This window comes from Vicugna pacos, chromosome 2, assembly GCF_048564905.1.
Source record: "Vicugna pacos chromosome 2, VicPac4, whole genome shotgun sequence".
Classification (NCBI taxonomy): Eukaryota; Metazoa; Chordata; class Mammalia; order Artiodactyla; family Camelidae; genus Vicugna; species Vicugna pacos.
Window position 1 is genome coordinate 110,748,313 of NC_132988.1, and position 18,041 is coordinate 110,766,353.

The 18,041-nt window shown below is 42.2% G+C and overlaps 1 protein-coding gene across 17 annotated transcripts in view; it reads left to right on the plus strand.

Moving 5' to 3' along the window:
• Positions 1-18,041, plus strand: part of LDB2 (LIM domain binding 2) — a 377,068-nt gene that overhangs the window by 306,195 nt on the left and 52,832 nt on the right. For all 17 annotated transcript variants that reach the window (XM_072945901.1, XM_072945921.1, XM_072945916.1 and 14 more), the window contains 2 exons: positions 4,213-4,335; positions 7,023-7,106. In XM_072945901.1, the coding sequence (XP_072802002.1) occupies positions 4,213-4,335; positions 7,023-7,106 (207 nt within the window). The remainder of the gene's footprint in view (positions 1-4,212; positions 4,336-7,022; positions 7,107-18,041) is intronic.

The following is an 18,041-nucleotide window of genomic DNA, read 5'->3' on the forward strand; positions in this document are numbered from 1 at the left end:
AAATTATTATAATACCAGTGATTATATTCTCTAATAAATGTACATATATGTATTTGCATATTCATTTATACATGCAGCATCTCCAAGTAAAATACAATGAGCTTTATGTAACTGTTCATCTAAAAGCACTAGTCCATGCCTGCTGTTCCAAGCATACAGACCAAAAAAATTAAATAAACACTCCCACCTAAAAAGCACATTTTATTTCATAAAAGCTACATGAGAATCATTTTATTACACAATGACAGACATGGTCAATATTGCTTTCCAGTTAGTCAAAGAGAGAAAAGGGTTAAAAAGCTACCGGTTAGTTTGAGAAATGTTCTTTTTTAGTTCTCTTGTTCCTGGCCTAGTCTCAAGCTAGCACGTGATCCGCTGAATGCCTGCCAGCCTCTTTCGTGTTGATCCTCCGGAGACCATCTGTGCTGGGGGCATTGATTAGAGTGTGTCTGCTGGGATTACATCTTTTCTGTTGCCATGCCAACTAATCAGCTGATTTTGGTTACCACAGAAACAAAATGTCAGAGCTCACAGTACGGTAACATGAATTCAGCACAACAGAAAATGTTTTCTTAATTGGGGACCCTTTTGATTTTGGATTTCAACTGAAAGGCAGCTTTTTTTTTTTTTAAGGCCAACTTTAGATAAAAGCTACATTAATTGTATTGATTAAGAGGAATGCACAGAATTTTTCTGAAAAGAGAAAACATTAATTCCCCTTCATAAGCTATGCCTGGTTTTGTTTTGTTTTTTTCCACCATTTCCAAACAAGGAATGTATATGTTTTTTCTTAAGTGCCTCTATTCCACTTGCTAATTGTCGCATATGAAATAAATCACAAAGCTTTCAGTTTCCTTTAACCTCCATGATAGGGGCAGGGAATGGAGAGGCTTCGTAGGGCTTGTGAGCGGGCTGTAGGTATCATTAATTGGGGAAGATCAGCAGTGACCAAATTCTCCTCCATCCTTTCATTCAAGGAAGTCAGTCATTTAGTTTTCCTTAAAGAAAACTCTCAACACAGCCAACTGAGATTCAGTTCTCAGGATTCCTCTCTCACACATGATCCGCCCTGGATAAAGCTGATCCCTAGGTTTGGACTGAGAAAGGAGGAGCCCAAGGCTGTTGCAATGTTCCCTTTTGTAGACCTGTAGCAGTTTGACTGTAAGAAGGACCTCAGCGGGTTGGCTATGTCACAGTAAACAAAGAACACAATTTGACTTGACCTTAGAGATGCTCCAGTGGAGTAATTCATCAGAAGACCTACCTCCGTGCCTTCCCATTATGAAATTCTATTCCAATCAAAGTAGACCAGAACCTCTATCTGCCTTGGGTTTGTGGTTCATAAACACAAAACAAATAGATTAGATAATTTTTAAAAGCTTGACATTTAACTGGGCTGGTATTTGTTTAAACAGCCAAGAATCCCCTCTCTTTAAAAGAACAGGATTATAGCATCCAAATATCCCTGTCCTGTATTGTCAAGACATTTCTCTGTCCCTGGCTGGCTGTAGTCACCTCCCTTCTGTGTAAGCCTTCACTGCAGGCGGCTTCTGCCGTGTCAACACCCCAGTGGGAACTGTGTGGCTTAATCTCCATGCAACTCTTTTGAAAACTTTGGTAAATTAATTAGGATGCTGATGCGGATGGGATTCAAGAGGAGTGGCGTGGGGACACTGAAGTCTTCCCCCATCTCATTACACTCAACTCTCATGGCGAAGATGCCAGAAACAAGGCCCTGAAGACCACTCAACTGAAGAGTTTCGGGGCAAGCAGCCCAAATGCCTGAAATTACCCACAGTTCTGCTGATTGGATCTGAGTTAGAGGTCTTCACCCAGATTATCAATAATTATCTTACAGTGTTTTTGAGACTTTGGATAAAATGAAAATGGTAGACGTTATTAGCATCTTTCTTAAGCAGTGCACTATCAACACGTTACTAATTCTCCTGCACGGACTTATTTAAAGAAAATATTACCTTAAACTAGAGAGAATAGAAAGTCCCTAACCCACAGCCTAGTACATAGTTGGAACTCAATAAATGGGGACTTTCTGTATTAAATTTCCAAAGAGGGAAGTGATTAGTAATATTTCATAAAAGGGTGATATAAATTGTGAATTATCTTTATGAATTATAGTTTTAGAAATATTCCCTATTCAGTTGATTGTTATTTTTTTAATGTATAGTTCCATCATTTCCAAAGTTTTGTATTTTTTTTTTAGTCTAAGAAATCCTTCTCCAAAAAAGCTTGATCAGAAGTTCAATATTTAAAACAGATAAAACTGAAGATGTTCCAGTTGAATCTAGAAAGTGAGTGGAAATCTCAGCATTCAGGTGGCGGCTAGGCTCTTCTTCCCAGCAGAGCCCCTGAAACACTGTTCATAAATCCTAGGTCTCCGTTGGGCCATCACGACAACCACTGGTTGGGAGATCTCTTTTCTCTGGTTCCATGTCTCTTATCTTTAGAGCCATCATTTACTGTCATTTCACTATGTGCCAGGTATGATACTAGGCAATCTACATTCACAATTTCATTTAATACACTTTCCCAACAACCCTACCTAAGGATATTATTATCCTCATTTTACAGACATGGAAATTGAAACTTAGGGAATTTATTTGATTTTTCCCAAAGTTCCAAAATTAGTGGAAAGTAGAATCAGGATTCGAATCTAGTACCTTCTGATACCAAAGCCCCCATCCACTATTCCATACTGCTTCTTTGAGGCAGACCTGGACTGAATAATGAACTGTAATTATTTAAACTGGACCAATATGCTGCCACCACTTCCTATCTTAGAGTTGAGATAGGATGAATAGTGTGAGATTGCGCAGCATTTTCTTTCAAAGTCATGAACAGTGAAAACAAAGGTAAATAAAACAGGAACTACATGCCAAAACTCCTCTGACTTTTGAAAGGAGATAAAAATGCTACCCTGTTATTTATATAATGGAATACTACTCAGCCATGAAAAAGAATAAAATAGTGCCATTTGCAGCAACATGGATGGGCCTAAATATTGTCATTCTAAGTGAAGTAAGCCAGAAAGAGAAAAGAAAATACCATATGATATCACCCATATGTGGAATCTAAAAAAAAAAAGAGGACACTAATGAACTCATCTGCAAAACAGAAACAGACTCACAGACTTAGTGAACAATCTTATGGTTACTGGGGGAAACTAGGTGGGAAGGGATAAATTTGGGAGTCTGAGGATTGTAAATGTTAGCTACTGTATATAAAAATAGATATTAAAAAATTTCTTCTGTTTAGCACAGGGAAATATATTCAATATCTTGTAATAACTTTTAATGGAAAACAATATAAAAACAAATACATGTATGTGTATGCATGATTGGGACATTGTGCTGTACATAGAAGTTGACACATTGTACCTGACTATACCTGAATTAAAATAATTTTTAAAATGCTACCCTGTCACTCATCACTCTATCAAGGAGTTTCTGAGCCTCAGAAACTCTGCTATGTTCCATTAATAATACATATTTTTCTTAGAAAGAATTACCTGGGTTCCCCAAGACCTGACCCTTTATGCAAGCAGGATTTCTCATTGCTGATAAGATGGGATTCAAGGGATATACTCTGCACTTGCCTCTATTTTCTACATGTCAGTAACTGATACGTGTGCCCTTGGGTTAAGCATTGCCCCCTGGCATTTCTCTTTGGAAATGAAATTTTCCTCTGATTCGGCAACCTTGTAGTAACGCATACTTAAACAGGAATACTTTCACTAGATACCTTCGCCCAGAGTAGGATCACCAAGATTAGAACAGAGCTCTAACTCCTATGGTAGAAGGGTGATGAAAGTGGAGAAAAAAGGAGGTGAAAGGGTACCAATTTTGTGGGGGACACACTGTGCCAGGAGTTTTAGACACAGCATCACTGTGAGATAGGTTTTGTCTCATATTTACAAGAAACAGGCTCATGAAGTGTCAGAAGTAACTAGTCAAGTTACAACAGCTCACGGCTGGTGAGCAGCTGTGCTGTCTTTCGACCTGCTCTCAACCCAGATCCGGAGCTCATACCTGTCTCGGTTCTCCGTGAATACATCATTTGTGTCACGCCTTTGTTGAGCTCCAGCGCCACCCCTGGGTGGTCAGGGAGACCACGCTGAGTGGCTGACACGTGAGTTATAAAAATGTGGCGATCACAAAGTCCGTAACAACTGAGCCTGTTTTTCGTCACTTCCAGGTGTGTACAGAAGGCAGACTGATCTTGGAGTTCACCTTTGATGATCTCATGAGAATAAAAACCTGGCACTTTACCATTAGACAATACAGAGAGTTAGTCCCAAGAAGCATTCTAGCCATGCATGTAAGTAACAATTTCTATTTCACTTTTTTTCCTTTTAGCCCCTCATTTTACTCAAAAAGAACAAACCCTGTTCCCTGGCTGTGAAAGAACTCCTGCAGTCTTTACATTTTAGGTAATTAACTCTAAATTTTGAGTCTTTCCCTCAATTGTTTGCATCCACATGCCCTTTCTTGTCTCCTTTGTTTCTGAGTTTGGTGCATTGTGAGACTTTTTTTTTTTAATACTTTATTATTTTAAACTCCAAATTGAGGTTACCTCAATAAACAGTTTGTACTTTTCTTAAATTCCATTCAGTCATTATCAAGTACTGCTCTGCCTGGGCTAATAAAGCTGTTAGGTATAAGTGGGGGAAAAAAATAAAACAAGAAGTAAAAAAAACAGTTCCCAGTTTTGATTAGAACCATCTGACAAGACGTGGGGCACATGGACCTCAGATCTCTGCCCGTTCCTTTCCTAACTACTGCATTGGAAAGAAATGGAATATCTGGGGTCCTCTTGGCTTCATTTGGCCATAAATCACATCGAATTTACTGAGCCCCAGCTGAGTGCAAAGGTGGAGTTGATGCCAATCTAGAGAGATGTTTTAAAGGTAAGACTTGATAGGAACTCGTCAGATCAGTCCCTTAAGAAGGAGTTAAAAGGTATCGACCTAAATAAATCCCTCTTCCAGAATGCACGATGCCACAGTTTCTACAAAAATGCTTTGGAGCAAAATCAGACTTAATGAGCCTGATTTTTAAGACCCTGTGCGACACAAAGAGAGCGCAGTCCCAGCAGCGCGCGTTTACTGGGTGTTCGCAACGCCAGGCCGTGTACTACGCATTTTGTGCACGTGATCGTTAATACCAACAGAAACTCAAAGAGGTGACTTATTATGATTCCTGTCTTAAAAGTGAGGAAACGGAGGCTCAGAGAGGTTTAGTAAGTTGCCCAATGTTTTTCAGCCCAAAAGTGATAAATCAAGATTTCAGTTCAACTGGTTCTGACTCCAAAACACAGGCTGGGAAGCTGTCTGTCTCCCCACTGTCCAGCCCCAGGCTGTCTTCCCAGGCTTTTGTCCTCAACACCCTCCTCCCAACTGGTTAATCCAATCCCTACCCTCTCCAATGGCCTTGTGTTTCTGCTGTGGCACCCACACCCTCCCACTCCATTCTTTCTGCCTTTCCACGCCCCAAGTCCTTCGCACTTTTCAAAGCCCAGTTCACATCCTCCACTCTCTGTGGAGCAGTCTCAGGTGGCCACTCTGATTAGTCTCAAAACAGACCGAGAGGCAGCCGAGAGTAGAGGGTGGGAGCCTGGGCCCTGGAATGAGGCTGCATGGGTTTGAATCCTTGTTCCTCTGTGGTCTTGGGCGAGTGACATGACATCTTGTGCTATCAGTCCCTCATCCATAAAATGAGGACAGTAACAGAGCCTGCCTCAGAGGGCTGGTTTGAGGATTAAGAGTTAATGTACGTAAGCACTTAGGATAGCGCCTGGCACACAGCAGGACCTCTGCAAGTACTGGCCACTGGCTCTCAGCCCCCGCGGCAGCAACAGCAGCAAAAACATCCTTCCGTGCACTTATGATTATCCTGTCTTCCGACTACAGTGTAAGCTCCTTGAGGTCGGCCACAATTACTACTGCGTCTCTATAGAACCAGCTCTTCCTGGAACCTGCTAAGGGTTCAGTTAACACCAGCTCCATGTCCACAAAGGACCCCCTTTCCAGAAATTGACATAAAAAGTGATAAGCTCTGTTTTCTCCTACATTTTGTGTTTTTTTAATTGTATATACGCAAAGGCAACTGGTTGTAACACTGTGAGGAAAATTATGTACGAGAAAGAATAAATGAAAGTGTTGGTGTAACCTACATAGTCTCGTGGATGCAGACGTGGAGACAAAGGGATGTTTACTGAAGACTCCCTCTGTTTAGGGAATTATACCAATTAAGGAAGAAGGAAAGACAAGTGAAAAAAAGATCATCAACCAAGAGATCGCCATAAAGTGGAACCCAGAAAGAATTTTCTTTTTTTTCCTGGTCAAACAGAATATTTGGGATGCCCAAACATTAAACATTACATCTTTTTTTTTTTTTAATGTGGCTGATATTTTGGAAAATATGGTGCTTACCCTTATAGTCCTGCAGGATGAAATGTTGAGGACATTTATTTCGAGCCTCAGCTTATAGGGAGGAGAGTTAGAATTCATAAACACCTGCATGTATATTTCATGACAATTGCAACATTTTCAAATATAGCCCTCGACTCCAAGCTGTTAATACAACACCATCACAACAGGAAACAAAAGACAGGCCTAAAGCAGGGTTCTGCCAAATCCAGAGGCCCCGCCTTACTTGGGGACTCCACGGTCCTGGAGGTGCCCTGGCCGGGCTAAATGACCCTCCTCCTGAAGACACAGGGCCTCTCATCAAGGAAGTAAAATCGTTTCTCCCCAGCACTGAAAGCGCATCTGACTCAGTTTGGTTCTCCTTGGCAATGAGTCTTGCGCCACTGATCCAAAAATGTCCTTGAGCTTTATATTGCAAGTGTCTCTGAAATGTAAATTAAATTATCTCCAGCAACCTACCCCTCCGAGAAAAATCGACAATGTGAAGATTGCATGTCTTTGCAGCTGTAGCACACTTGAAGACTCTCTTGGTACCATCTTGCAGGGATAAAATGTATAATTTTTTTTTCCTATTTAGGCACAAGATCCTCAGGTCCTGGATCAGCTTTCCAAAAACATCACCAGGATGGGGCTAACAAATTTCACCCTCAACTACCTCAGGGTAAGACCAACAGGTTGATTATATTTCCTGCTGAGTTTGAAAAGTATTTTAGAGGTTTATATGCATCTTCAGCCAAGGAATTAAAATGAGAAAATAGAGCATGATATATATGTCCTGTACCACGTGTGTGTGTGTGTTCAACGGATGATTGGGTTTAATTAACAAACCATCAAACCTAGTCTTTGTCAAGGTTGAGCTTCTTCTCTGTGTTTGAATGACTCTTGGAAGAAATCACTCGAAGGCTAGCAATGCTTCTCTCATAAAATGCTTTGGCGCTGTGTCTGTGCTGGCCATCTCAAGTTTCTAATGTGCTGCTGTTGAGTTCATGGCCTCTGCCTCTCTATCGAGGCACTGATCACCCCCTAGGAGGCTCAATGTGCCCTCCAGAGAGAGTTCCCTGAAGAAATTCACCTCTAAGCTGTAACACAGACATTTTATTTCTAAGGTTTCTTGGGGACTCTGCGTAACATGTAACAGATTTTCTGGTTTGGATAGAAAGTCAATTCTTATTTAAAAAAATGAAGTGTTAGGCAAAACTCTGTGCCCACGTGATACTTATAGCCTCCGTCTTTGGTCTAACAAGGTAACAGATATCACACCGGTTCTTAGTGTGGATTTGCAGTCATCATGTTGTAAGTGAAGGATATGGTTTCCTTCATAAAGCAACCATTGTCCTCCGGAATCAACACAAAGCTAGTGGCCACATCCCCCTTCTCTTTGCCTCTGAGTTGCTGGCGTCCTTCACTGTCATGATATAGCAGCTCGCTTCTCCAGTGCTCCACCCCATCACTGTTTATGTTATCATTTCTTTACCCTTAAGTGCAGATTTGTGAATTTGTTTTGTATTCACCATCCTCTGAGTATAATCAAGTTTGCATATGTTGAAATGCTGACATGCTTTGGCCAGACTTTCTCTTCTGTGAGTGAAGAATGATTCAGACAAAGGTTTCCAAGTCATGGCTTCATTGTGATGTGCCGGGCGCAGCTCTAAATGCTGAAAATTCACAGACAGCACTCATGACACCTGTTATCAAGAAACTCTCTCTTATGAGGGCCAGACCCACAAAGAGAGGACATTATATACAAAATGGTAAACACCATGATAGACATTTCCAGATGGAATTATGGGAGTACGAGACAGAAGAATCAGTCAGAGAAGGCTTCATGGAGGAGGTGATGCCTGAGTTGAGTATGAAAGAATGAATCAAGAAGGGGGCGGAAGGACACTTCCATCAGAGGGAGAAGAAGGGGCACAGGTTAGGGGATGGAATTCCAAGCAGTCTGGTGATGCAGGGACATGAAGGGAGAAGCCGGAGAAGCCAGGAGAAGTGGGATAGAGAGTTGGTTGGGAGCTAGGTCTTAGAGCAACTGTCTGGCCAGGCTACTGGGCCAGGAGCCTTGGAAAGAATTCAACGTGAAGATGGCAGGGTTCCCTTCCTGGGTGGAGGGAAAAGTGTCTTTCTCCATCCAGTTTAGGTACTCCAGATCCAAATCTAGGGGTGGCAAGAGCCATCATCAACTTTGCTCGCCACCAGCTGACCCCAACATGCCCACTATTTTGGCGGCCCTGAGCCAGGTGGTTCTCCACTAAATAGCCCTCTAGTCCCTGCTCAGGGGAAAACCAGAGTCTTCCCAGGAGGATAGGTCAACAGGGGAGTGCTCCCAGCCTGGGTGGCTGAGGCTCTGTTCTCCTAAACCTCCAGGCTCTGTATCTGGAATCAGGCCCTCTGCAGGGCTGCTGGCACAGTGGGGTGGGCAGCAAGGCCCGGGAAAGTGGGGGTCTGCGGGGCTGTTCTTTCCATGGAAATTCAGAAGGCTGCCCCACACTGCTGGGCATTCCGTCTGTCAGAGACCGGAAGAGGTTTAGTTTAACCATCTGAAGATGCCTCTCCGTAGGCAGATAGAAGTTCCACACTGTGTGTCCTCAGCTGACCCCACGTAGGAATATGGGACTTTGGAATCTATCCTAGACTTGGTTGCTAACTCTCTGCTGAGATCTTGGACCGATCTTCTTTTGTGTGTGTGTATATACATGTATATATATTTGAAGTATAGTCAGTTTACAATGTTGTGTTAATTTCTGGTGTACAGTATAATGCTTCAGTCATACACATACATACATGTATTCAGTTTCATATTCTTTTTCACCATAAGTTATTACAAGATATTGAATATAGTTCCCTGCACTATACAGTATGAACTTGTTGTTTATCTATTTTATATATATATTAGCTAGTATCTACAAATCTCGAACTCCCAATTTATCCCTTCCCACGCCCTTCCCCACCCCAGCCCATAACCATAAGTTTGTTTTCTATGTCTGTGAGTCTATTTCTGTTTTGTAAATAAGTTCACTAGTATTTTTTTTTCAGATTCCACAAAAAAGTGATACTCTATGGTAGTTTCTTTCTGGCTCACTTCACTTAGAGTGACAATCTCCAGGTCCATCCATGTTGCTGCAAATGGCATTATATTATTATTGTTTATGGCTGAGCAGTATTCCATTGTAAAAATATACCACAACTTCTTTATCCAGTCATCTGTCAATGGACATTTACGTTGTTTCCATGTCTTGGCTATTGTAAATAGTGCTTCTTTGAACATTAGGGTGCATTTATCTCTTCAAATTAAATTCCCCTCTGGATATATGCCCAGGAGTGGGATTGCTGGATCAAATGGTAAGTCTATTCCTAGTCTTTTGAGGAATCTCCACGCTGTTTTCCACAGCGGCTGCACCAAACTGTATTCCCACCAGCAGTGTAGGAGGGTTCCGTTTTCTCCACAGCTTCTCCAGCATTTGTCATTTGTGGACTTTTAAATGATGGCCATTCTGACTGGTGTGAGGTGATACCTCATTGTAGTATTGATTTGCATTTCTCTGGTAATTAGTGATATTGGGCATTGTTTCATGTGTCTGTTGGCTATTTGTATGTTTTTATTGGAGAATTGTTTGTTTAGGTCTTCTGCCCTTTTTTGAGTTGGGTTGCTTATTTTTCCTTATTGAGTTGTATGAACTGTTTATATATTTGAGAAATTAAGCCCCTGTCAGTCTCATCTTTTGCAAATATTTTCTCCCATTCCATGGGTTGTCTTTTTGTTTTGCTTGTGGTTTCCTTTGCTGAGCGAAAGCTTGTAAGCTTAATTAGGTTCATTTGTTTATTTTTGCCTTTATTTCTATTGCCTGGGTAGACGGCCCCAGGAGAACATTGCTAAGATTTATGTCAGAGAATGTTTTGCCTATGTTTTCTTCTAAGAGGTTGATAGTGTCTTGTCTTATGTTTAAGTCTTTAAGCCATTTTGAGTTGATTTTTATGTATGGTGTATGGTTTACTTTGTGTATGGTGTGAGGGAGTGTTCTAGCTTCTTTAATTTACATGGATCTGTCCAGTTTTCCCAACACCATTTGCTGAAGAGACTGTCTTTCCTCCATTGTATTGGACAGATTCTTGATGACATCTTTTAGCTGCATTTAGCACAGATTAATATATGCTAAATTTCCTTCTTCCCTACCACACTCTCACCCTCCCCCTCAACCCCCTAGCTCCTCTCACTGTCATCAGTAACATGGTGACCTCCACCCTGGAGTCAACACAGCCCAAGGGTCCCCCAGTTCTCTGATTCCATCCCAGAAAGGCTGAGAACATCATGCCTGCAGAGGAGGAACAATATCAACCCCTCTGCTGACAATGACACAGGAAACCATTTATGGTTTTGTACAACACAGAAGAGCATTTCAGAGGCCACCATTTCAGGCAGTACCGGCTGCATGCTGGGCCAGGTGCACATGTCCCAGGGTAGCTAGACTTCACGGTGGCCCATGTGCACCAGAGCCTTCCCTGTCAGAGAGCCGGGCACAGAGGGTATAAGCAAGGTCTGTCACTCTGCTTTACACTCCCAAGGGACAGAACCAGGACTTGAACTCTAGAATCTATGTACTTCATGGCAAAACTGCTGCCTTTCTAGGAAGACTGTAGAATGGTGATTTTTCTTTCAATTTTTTTATTGAAATATAGTCGACTTACAATGCTGTGTTAGTTTCAGGTGTACAACAAAGTGATTCAGTTATACATATATATTCTTTTTCAGATTCTTTTCCCTTATAGTTTGTTACAAGATATTGAATATAGTTCCCTGTACTATACAGTAGGACCTTGCTGTTTATCTATTTTATATACAGTAATGTGAATCTGTTAGTCCCAAACTTTAATTTATCCCCCTCCTTTTCCTTTGGTAACCATAAGTTTGTTTTCTGTGTCTGTAGGCCTGTTTCTGTTTTGGAAGTAAGTTCATGTGTATCTTTTTTTTTTAGATTGAATGTATAATTGATATCAAATGCTACTTGTCTTCCGCTGACTTACTTCACTTAGTATGGTAATCTCTAGGTCCATCCCTGTTGTTGCAAATGGCATTACTGCGTAGAATGGTGATGCAGTTAGGAGCTGCACAGTGTCTTTCCTGCCTCGACAGGGAAGTCAGCACCTCTCACTGGGTCCTTAATCTACTTTGCCAAAAGTCGTATCAGCTTCTTGTAGGATTTACTGAGTATTAAGTGAGACAGTCCATGTAGAGGGCTTAGCCCAGGGCCTGGGGCAGAAAGTGCCCACTTAGTGTCTGTTCTCATAATTTACTGAGCACCTACTATGTGCCCATCATTGTTCTTCAGACTGGAGCCACTTGAGCAACATGGCATGTGGCTCTCTTCTCCCACTCTGGGTCTACCTAACACGACTTGACTTCCCGGCTCGTGCATCCGGGTTCAGCGGCCACCTGCCTTTCCTGCCTCCCTTCCCGCAATCCTTTTCCCATCTGTTGATTGGGTCAGGACACATATTGAGCACACTTGTCTTCCTGGCACTGGGCCAGGCCCTCGTTATGGAGATGTGGCCTCCTTCTGGGGTTGGTGCTCACAGGCTGGTGGGCAAGGCTGGCGGCGTGAGGTTAATGACAGCTCCAGTGAGGCGGGCTGACACAGAAGAATGGACAGGGCCCGTGAGCGCCCAGGGAAGGATCCATGGGCCTCGGGAAGGCGGTCAAGATCGAAGCCAACCTCCTACCCACAGCTGTGGGACCCTGGGCTAGTCATGACTGAGCACAATCTCAAACTCAGGGCCCAAAACCAGGATACACAGGCTTCTGTGATGAGACCTGCCTGGTTAGTTTCACTAAGAATGAGAAACAAAGTTTATTTCTTCAGTTTAGAACCAGAATCTAAGATTCGCCTAGTACTCTCATCACCTAATATTTGTAGGACAGCTGAGCAGTCAAAAATACATTCATTTATGAAACGACTTTAAAACCTGGAGATTCCCCATCCTGGAGCTGGGCCTTTGCCTTAAGCCTCAGGTCATGTGAAGTGTTGTTTAAATCTAGTGAATGAGGAACTTCAATAATCAGGCTCAGTATCAGAAAAAGAGTTTAGACAGTTATGTTGGCCAATATTTATCCAAGGCCTTCTAAATCAGGAGGAGAATTTTACAAATCAGTGTACCCTGCTTTGGAAAGGAGGGATAAAGATTTTAAATACCCCAGACATCTGAAATTTCAATAAGCTTTGTCTTTCATGAAACAAAATTAAGCAATATAGAAGGTAAGCAGTTATAACCACCCAGGTTTGCCAAAACAAGCTCATTTGTTCCCATGCAATTCCCCGCATTCTCAGGGAGGCCTGCTGAATAAGTCAGTGGGACCAGGCAGCTCCCCTCGTTGGAGGAAGGAGCCAGCGAAGCACCGCAGCGCAGCTTGGGTGCAGTGCGAATGCAGGTGAGCTGCACTCCTGGCAGCACCCTGGGGGGGGATGCTGGCAACCTGATGCTTTGGAAGTGACAACAGAACAGCTGTTGGCATTTGATTTGAGTGTCGACTGCTTGTCTTCCCTCTGTTGCCTCCCAGCCTACCAAGTCCTGGACTTGAGAGTCAGAAAGACAAGAGTATGTGTCTGAGGAAAGCTATTTGCTAGCTGTGTGACCCTGGGCAAGTTACTTGACCTCTCTCAGCCTGTTTCCTTTTTTGGGAAATAAGGCATAAGACCCCCTCACTGGATTCTAGTGAGATAAATTCACTTGGATCTCCCTTCTCTTTGCCAAGTGTGCTCTCATAAGGGTGTCTGGTCCTTTCTCCTGGGTAGAATCAAGTTGTTCATTGGATTCTCCTGTATTCAGAGCTTACGAGAAGAGCTCTCGTGGGCCAGCACCCCCAGGAGTCTGATTCTTCTTCCTTAATTCTCCCCTTGCCTTTCATCAGAGTGAAAGCCCTCTCCAACTCAGGGTTTGAAATTGCCATCATTTCAACATTTCTTATATGCAGTTCTTACATGTGAATGTTTACTGTGTGGAGGAACCATTAAATAGCTGTAAAGAATAAGACTTTAAAATTGGAGGAGAAGTAATTGATGTCTATGTCACTTCTTGTCCCATAAAGAGAATGTGGATTGGTCATGCAGGAACCACATCTGTAAGCCTTTAAAGGAAACCTGCACAAGCTTCCACAATGGCCAGGGGTGCAGTGTACTGTTTCACTCATCTCCCATCAGTGATAGAGCGGGCGGTCCTTGTTCACTGTCCGTGCTGCAGAGACATCACTGGTTTATACAGTTGAAAACCTCCTTGAAGATTTGGAGTAGTTTGGTTTGGTTTATAAGTTTTAAGTCAATTATCTAACCAAGGGACATTTTGGGTGGCATCTACCATGTGCCAGCCACAAAAGGGATGGTGTGGGGGTGTGTTTCCAAGAAGGGATAAAGCACCTACACCTTTGCAGGAAGTTGAAGATACTGTTATGAATAAATCTGTTTCTAGTTCACGTCATCCACCCTCAGCTGGGGACCTCGGGTCCTCCCAGAATATTCCTCCTCTCCTAATATCCTGAGGATACCCCATCCTTGTCGGTCTCAGCAGATGACTTAAGTTGGGCTTGTTTACAGTTTCTAGTGCACTAATCAGTTGCTCTGCTTCTGACTTTGGCATTCAAGGCCCTCCATGAGTGGGTCTCTGCTGCTTCCCAGGCCCGCCCATGACCCTGCCCCATCTCTCATGTCATGTCAGCCACACAAACCAGCAGCAGTTCCCTGAACTGGTCCTGTTCTGTGGCCTCCACACCTTAGCACAGTCTGACTCACTGTCTGGAACACTGCTGCTGCCCCTCCCTTCCCATCCTATTTTCCCAGCCTGGCTACTCCTCATCCTTCAGAACTCATCCTCCACCACCTCCTCTGAGAATCTCTCATTGACTCTTAGCGGGGGCAGCTGCTCCTCCAGTTCCCCCGGAGCCCTGTACACATGGTCTCCTGCCTCCCTCTTGGTAGGTGCTGCATGAGAATTGTCACTCCACTAGACTCAGAGCCACCTGAAGACAGATTGATTATCTTGTATTTCTAAGGCCTCACAAGGTCTCGATCACAATGAACACCCAGTAAATGTTTCTTGAATGGGTGGTTGGTGGATGGAAGTTTGGTAAATAGAAGACCAGATTTTGAACGACACACACACACAAAGTACTAGAACTCAGGTAAATTCACTTGCCCAACAGCAGCTAGAAAAAAGTGTGTGATTCATTTTCAAAGTCACTACCTAGAACGTCACTATGAAATCTAAAAAGGAGAAGAGTTGAATGCATTGAGGAAGTGAAGGAAACATGGCAGGCAGCTTCCAAATGGCTCGAGTGTGCAAAAGTTCCACTTAAAATACTCCGAGTTCCCAGTGTCATTCTGATACCACTACTTCTCCTTGTTCTGCATCAGTATTTAATTTTTACTCTAAGTGTCGTTATGCCCTGCTCATTATTTTGGAAATGTAATCTTTCAAATTTCGAGGACATATTTCTTCATGAGTGGTTATTTTTGTCTATTTCCTTTGGCCAGTTTTTTCCTGATGCTTGGATACATAAACTTTTTTTAAGTATTATGTTTAATGCAAACTTTAAAATGTCTTCTTATCCTGTATCTCAGCCAAAAGACACTTTCTTTGTGTTTCCTCTTACTCTTCACCCATCTATCTGCATAATTTCTGCATAAATGTAATCAGTATACATACAACCTCTTAATGGTATTTGGTAAACACTTTTTCATGTTTCTACAGAGTCATCCTATTAACCATTTATAGATGCCACAAATATTCCAGTGTGAGGCTAATTTAATCATTTCTCCAAATGTCGAGCACTGGTGCTGCTGTCCTTAACACCACTCCTAACACCTTTGCCATGTCCTGCTCCCGATGGTGTTCTCTGAAAGCAGAGGCTGAGCTGTGGAGACCACGTGTTAAGAAAAATAAACGTGCTTCAGATTCAGAGAAATGTGGCTTCAGATCCAAACCCCCTTATTGCCTATAATGGCCTTGAACATGTTTAAATTCTCCGAACCCCGCTTTCCTTGTCTGAAAATCGGAAAGAATGATGTCTCACAGGTTGGCACAGATTATCATTTATAAGATTAGATGAGTTACAAATTATAAGGGCCTGGCACACGGAAGCGGCAGAATCAATACTCCTGCGCTGTCGAGAGCAGTGGATCAGGGCTCAAATTCCACTTTTGCCTCTTACTTCTTATATGATACTGATGAGCTGCCTCAATTTCTCGGAGCCCCGGTTTTCTCATGTGTGGATGATCATGTACCTTGTGAATCACAGTAACTGCATCACAGGTGAGGGTTAAAATGATAACGCATGTTGAAAAGCACGTGTAACTCGAAGTTACTCCACCAGGAAGCCAAAGAAGTCTCACTCAATGTGTCATCTCCTACACATCGGTCATTGCCTTGAATGCTACACTGAGATTCTAAAGCCACATGAGAGATCGGAAAAAAGAAAAGTAATTAATGATTGACATCTGCCAAGAAGGGTGGCAGGAGGGAGTCTGAGACATGTACTATATATTTGGAACCCCCTTTCCAATACAAATGTTATTTCAGATGTATAATCATTGTCATTGAGTGTTTTCAGTGCTCTTTATCACCTTTTGTTGTTATCATTAAATAAGTCTATCCACTCAAATAAGCAGGACCACTATATATAAAATAGATAAACAGCAAGGTCCTACTGTACAGCACAGGGAACTATGTTCTATACCTTGAAATAGCCCATAATGAAAAAGAATCTGAAAAGGAATATATATATATATATATATATATATATATATATTCACTATGCTGTACACCAGAAACTAACACAACATTGTAAATCAGTTATACGTCAATAAAACAAATTTAAATAAAAATTTTTAAATGATTCAAATGAGCTTAAAAAAATAAGTGGTGTCTTCAACTGGGTGTGAAAGCACTGAGGTTTCACAGCAATGTTTTTTGATCCTGTACCTTCAATTTCCCAAGAGAATGAAGATTTTTGTTGCTGTTATTGTTACACTATGAACAACATTGGTCCCTGCATGTAGCTTCTACTGATAGGGAAGGAGTATCATCCAATGTGTAGAAGAATTAGGCAATTAACTTTGGAAAATGACCCTCAATAGAATGACACGGAGTAGCCTCTGGGAGAGTGACTGTGGCTGGAGTCAGCATTTGGAATCCTGCTGAGGTTTTTTGTTTGTTTTTTGGATTTTGGGGTTTTTCTAAGGCTTGACTGCCAACCAGGATATTTTCCTTAGTTTTATGACACGAGAAAGGATTACAATCCAACCCGCTTTCCCATCTAAATACCAAGCCAAGCCTGAGGATAGAACAGGAGCCTTGCTCAGAGGTTGAGATGAACCATAGTTATTGGTCAGAGTGGGCTGGCCCCTGGGCAGACCTTTCACCATTCATGTAGACAGACCAGCATCACACTCTTCCTAAGCACTGAAGTCTGGAGGGGCAGGAACCAACCCAGAAGATCTTCTGTGCTTCCCAAAGTGCCTGCACAGTATAAACCCTCAAAAGCCTCACAGTCTAAAGTGTGCTATTCACAGTGCAGTCCATGGGTCACTGCAGGTTTGCAAACTCTTTGTCACCAGTTTGTGATGAGAGAAATCCAGAAAATGAGAATTTAAAATTACTATAGCAGTTGGACATTGTCAGGACATGCAAGTTCATCCAGTGGACTCAGCCCACTGACCAGGATCTAGAGCAGGTCAGATGCTTTCCAACTCGCATGTTGCATGTTCACTAGACAAAGGTTGGGAGCACGTGTCACTGGCAGTTGGAGAAGCCAGTGTCATAGAGCACCATGACATGAATCTAATTTAGAGACCACCCAGAATCACCATGATTATCATAATGCCATTAGCTCACTGGGAACTTCTATGTGTCCTCAATAAAAGGATGAGTTAGGAATGGTTATCTCTATTTTACAGATAAAAATCTGTACAGAGAAAATGGTGCATTAAGAGTGAAGGATTTGTTTGGGTTTTATTTTTTTATTAGTATTATTTTTATTGAAGTATAGTCGACTAACAATGTTAGTTTCAGGTGTGCAGCAAAGTGATTCAGTTATACATACATATACATACATATATATTTTTTCAGTTTCTTTCCCATTATGGCTCATTACAAGAAATTGAATATAGTTCCCTGTGCTGTACAGTAGGTCCTTGTTGTTTATCGCTTTTATATATAGTAATGTTAAAAAAAAAAAGAGTGAGGGATCTGGTCCCTGAAACAAAGTTATCATCTGTCATACCTCATTCTGACTTTCCCACTCCCCTCTTCTGCCTCCTCCTACTCCCCCTCCCCCTCCTCGGAGAAGGGGCTCTATCTGAAAGGAGGCAGAGAGGCCTTCTGAGCCATGGGAACACTCCCCACACAGAATGATTAAAATTTGGAACACTCAAAGGGCACTTTTAATTGTGTTTGGAGATGGAAAAGTAGTACATATGACCAGGACCACATGATAAGGGAATTAAAGCATTTGACTCTTAAAGAAGTAAAGTAACCATAGCATAGAGACATCCCAGTGTCCAGAAAACAGTGATTTCTAAAGTCAAGCCAAAGGGAATGGCTACCAGAACATTAA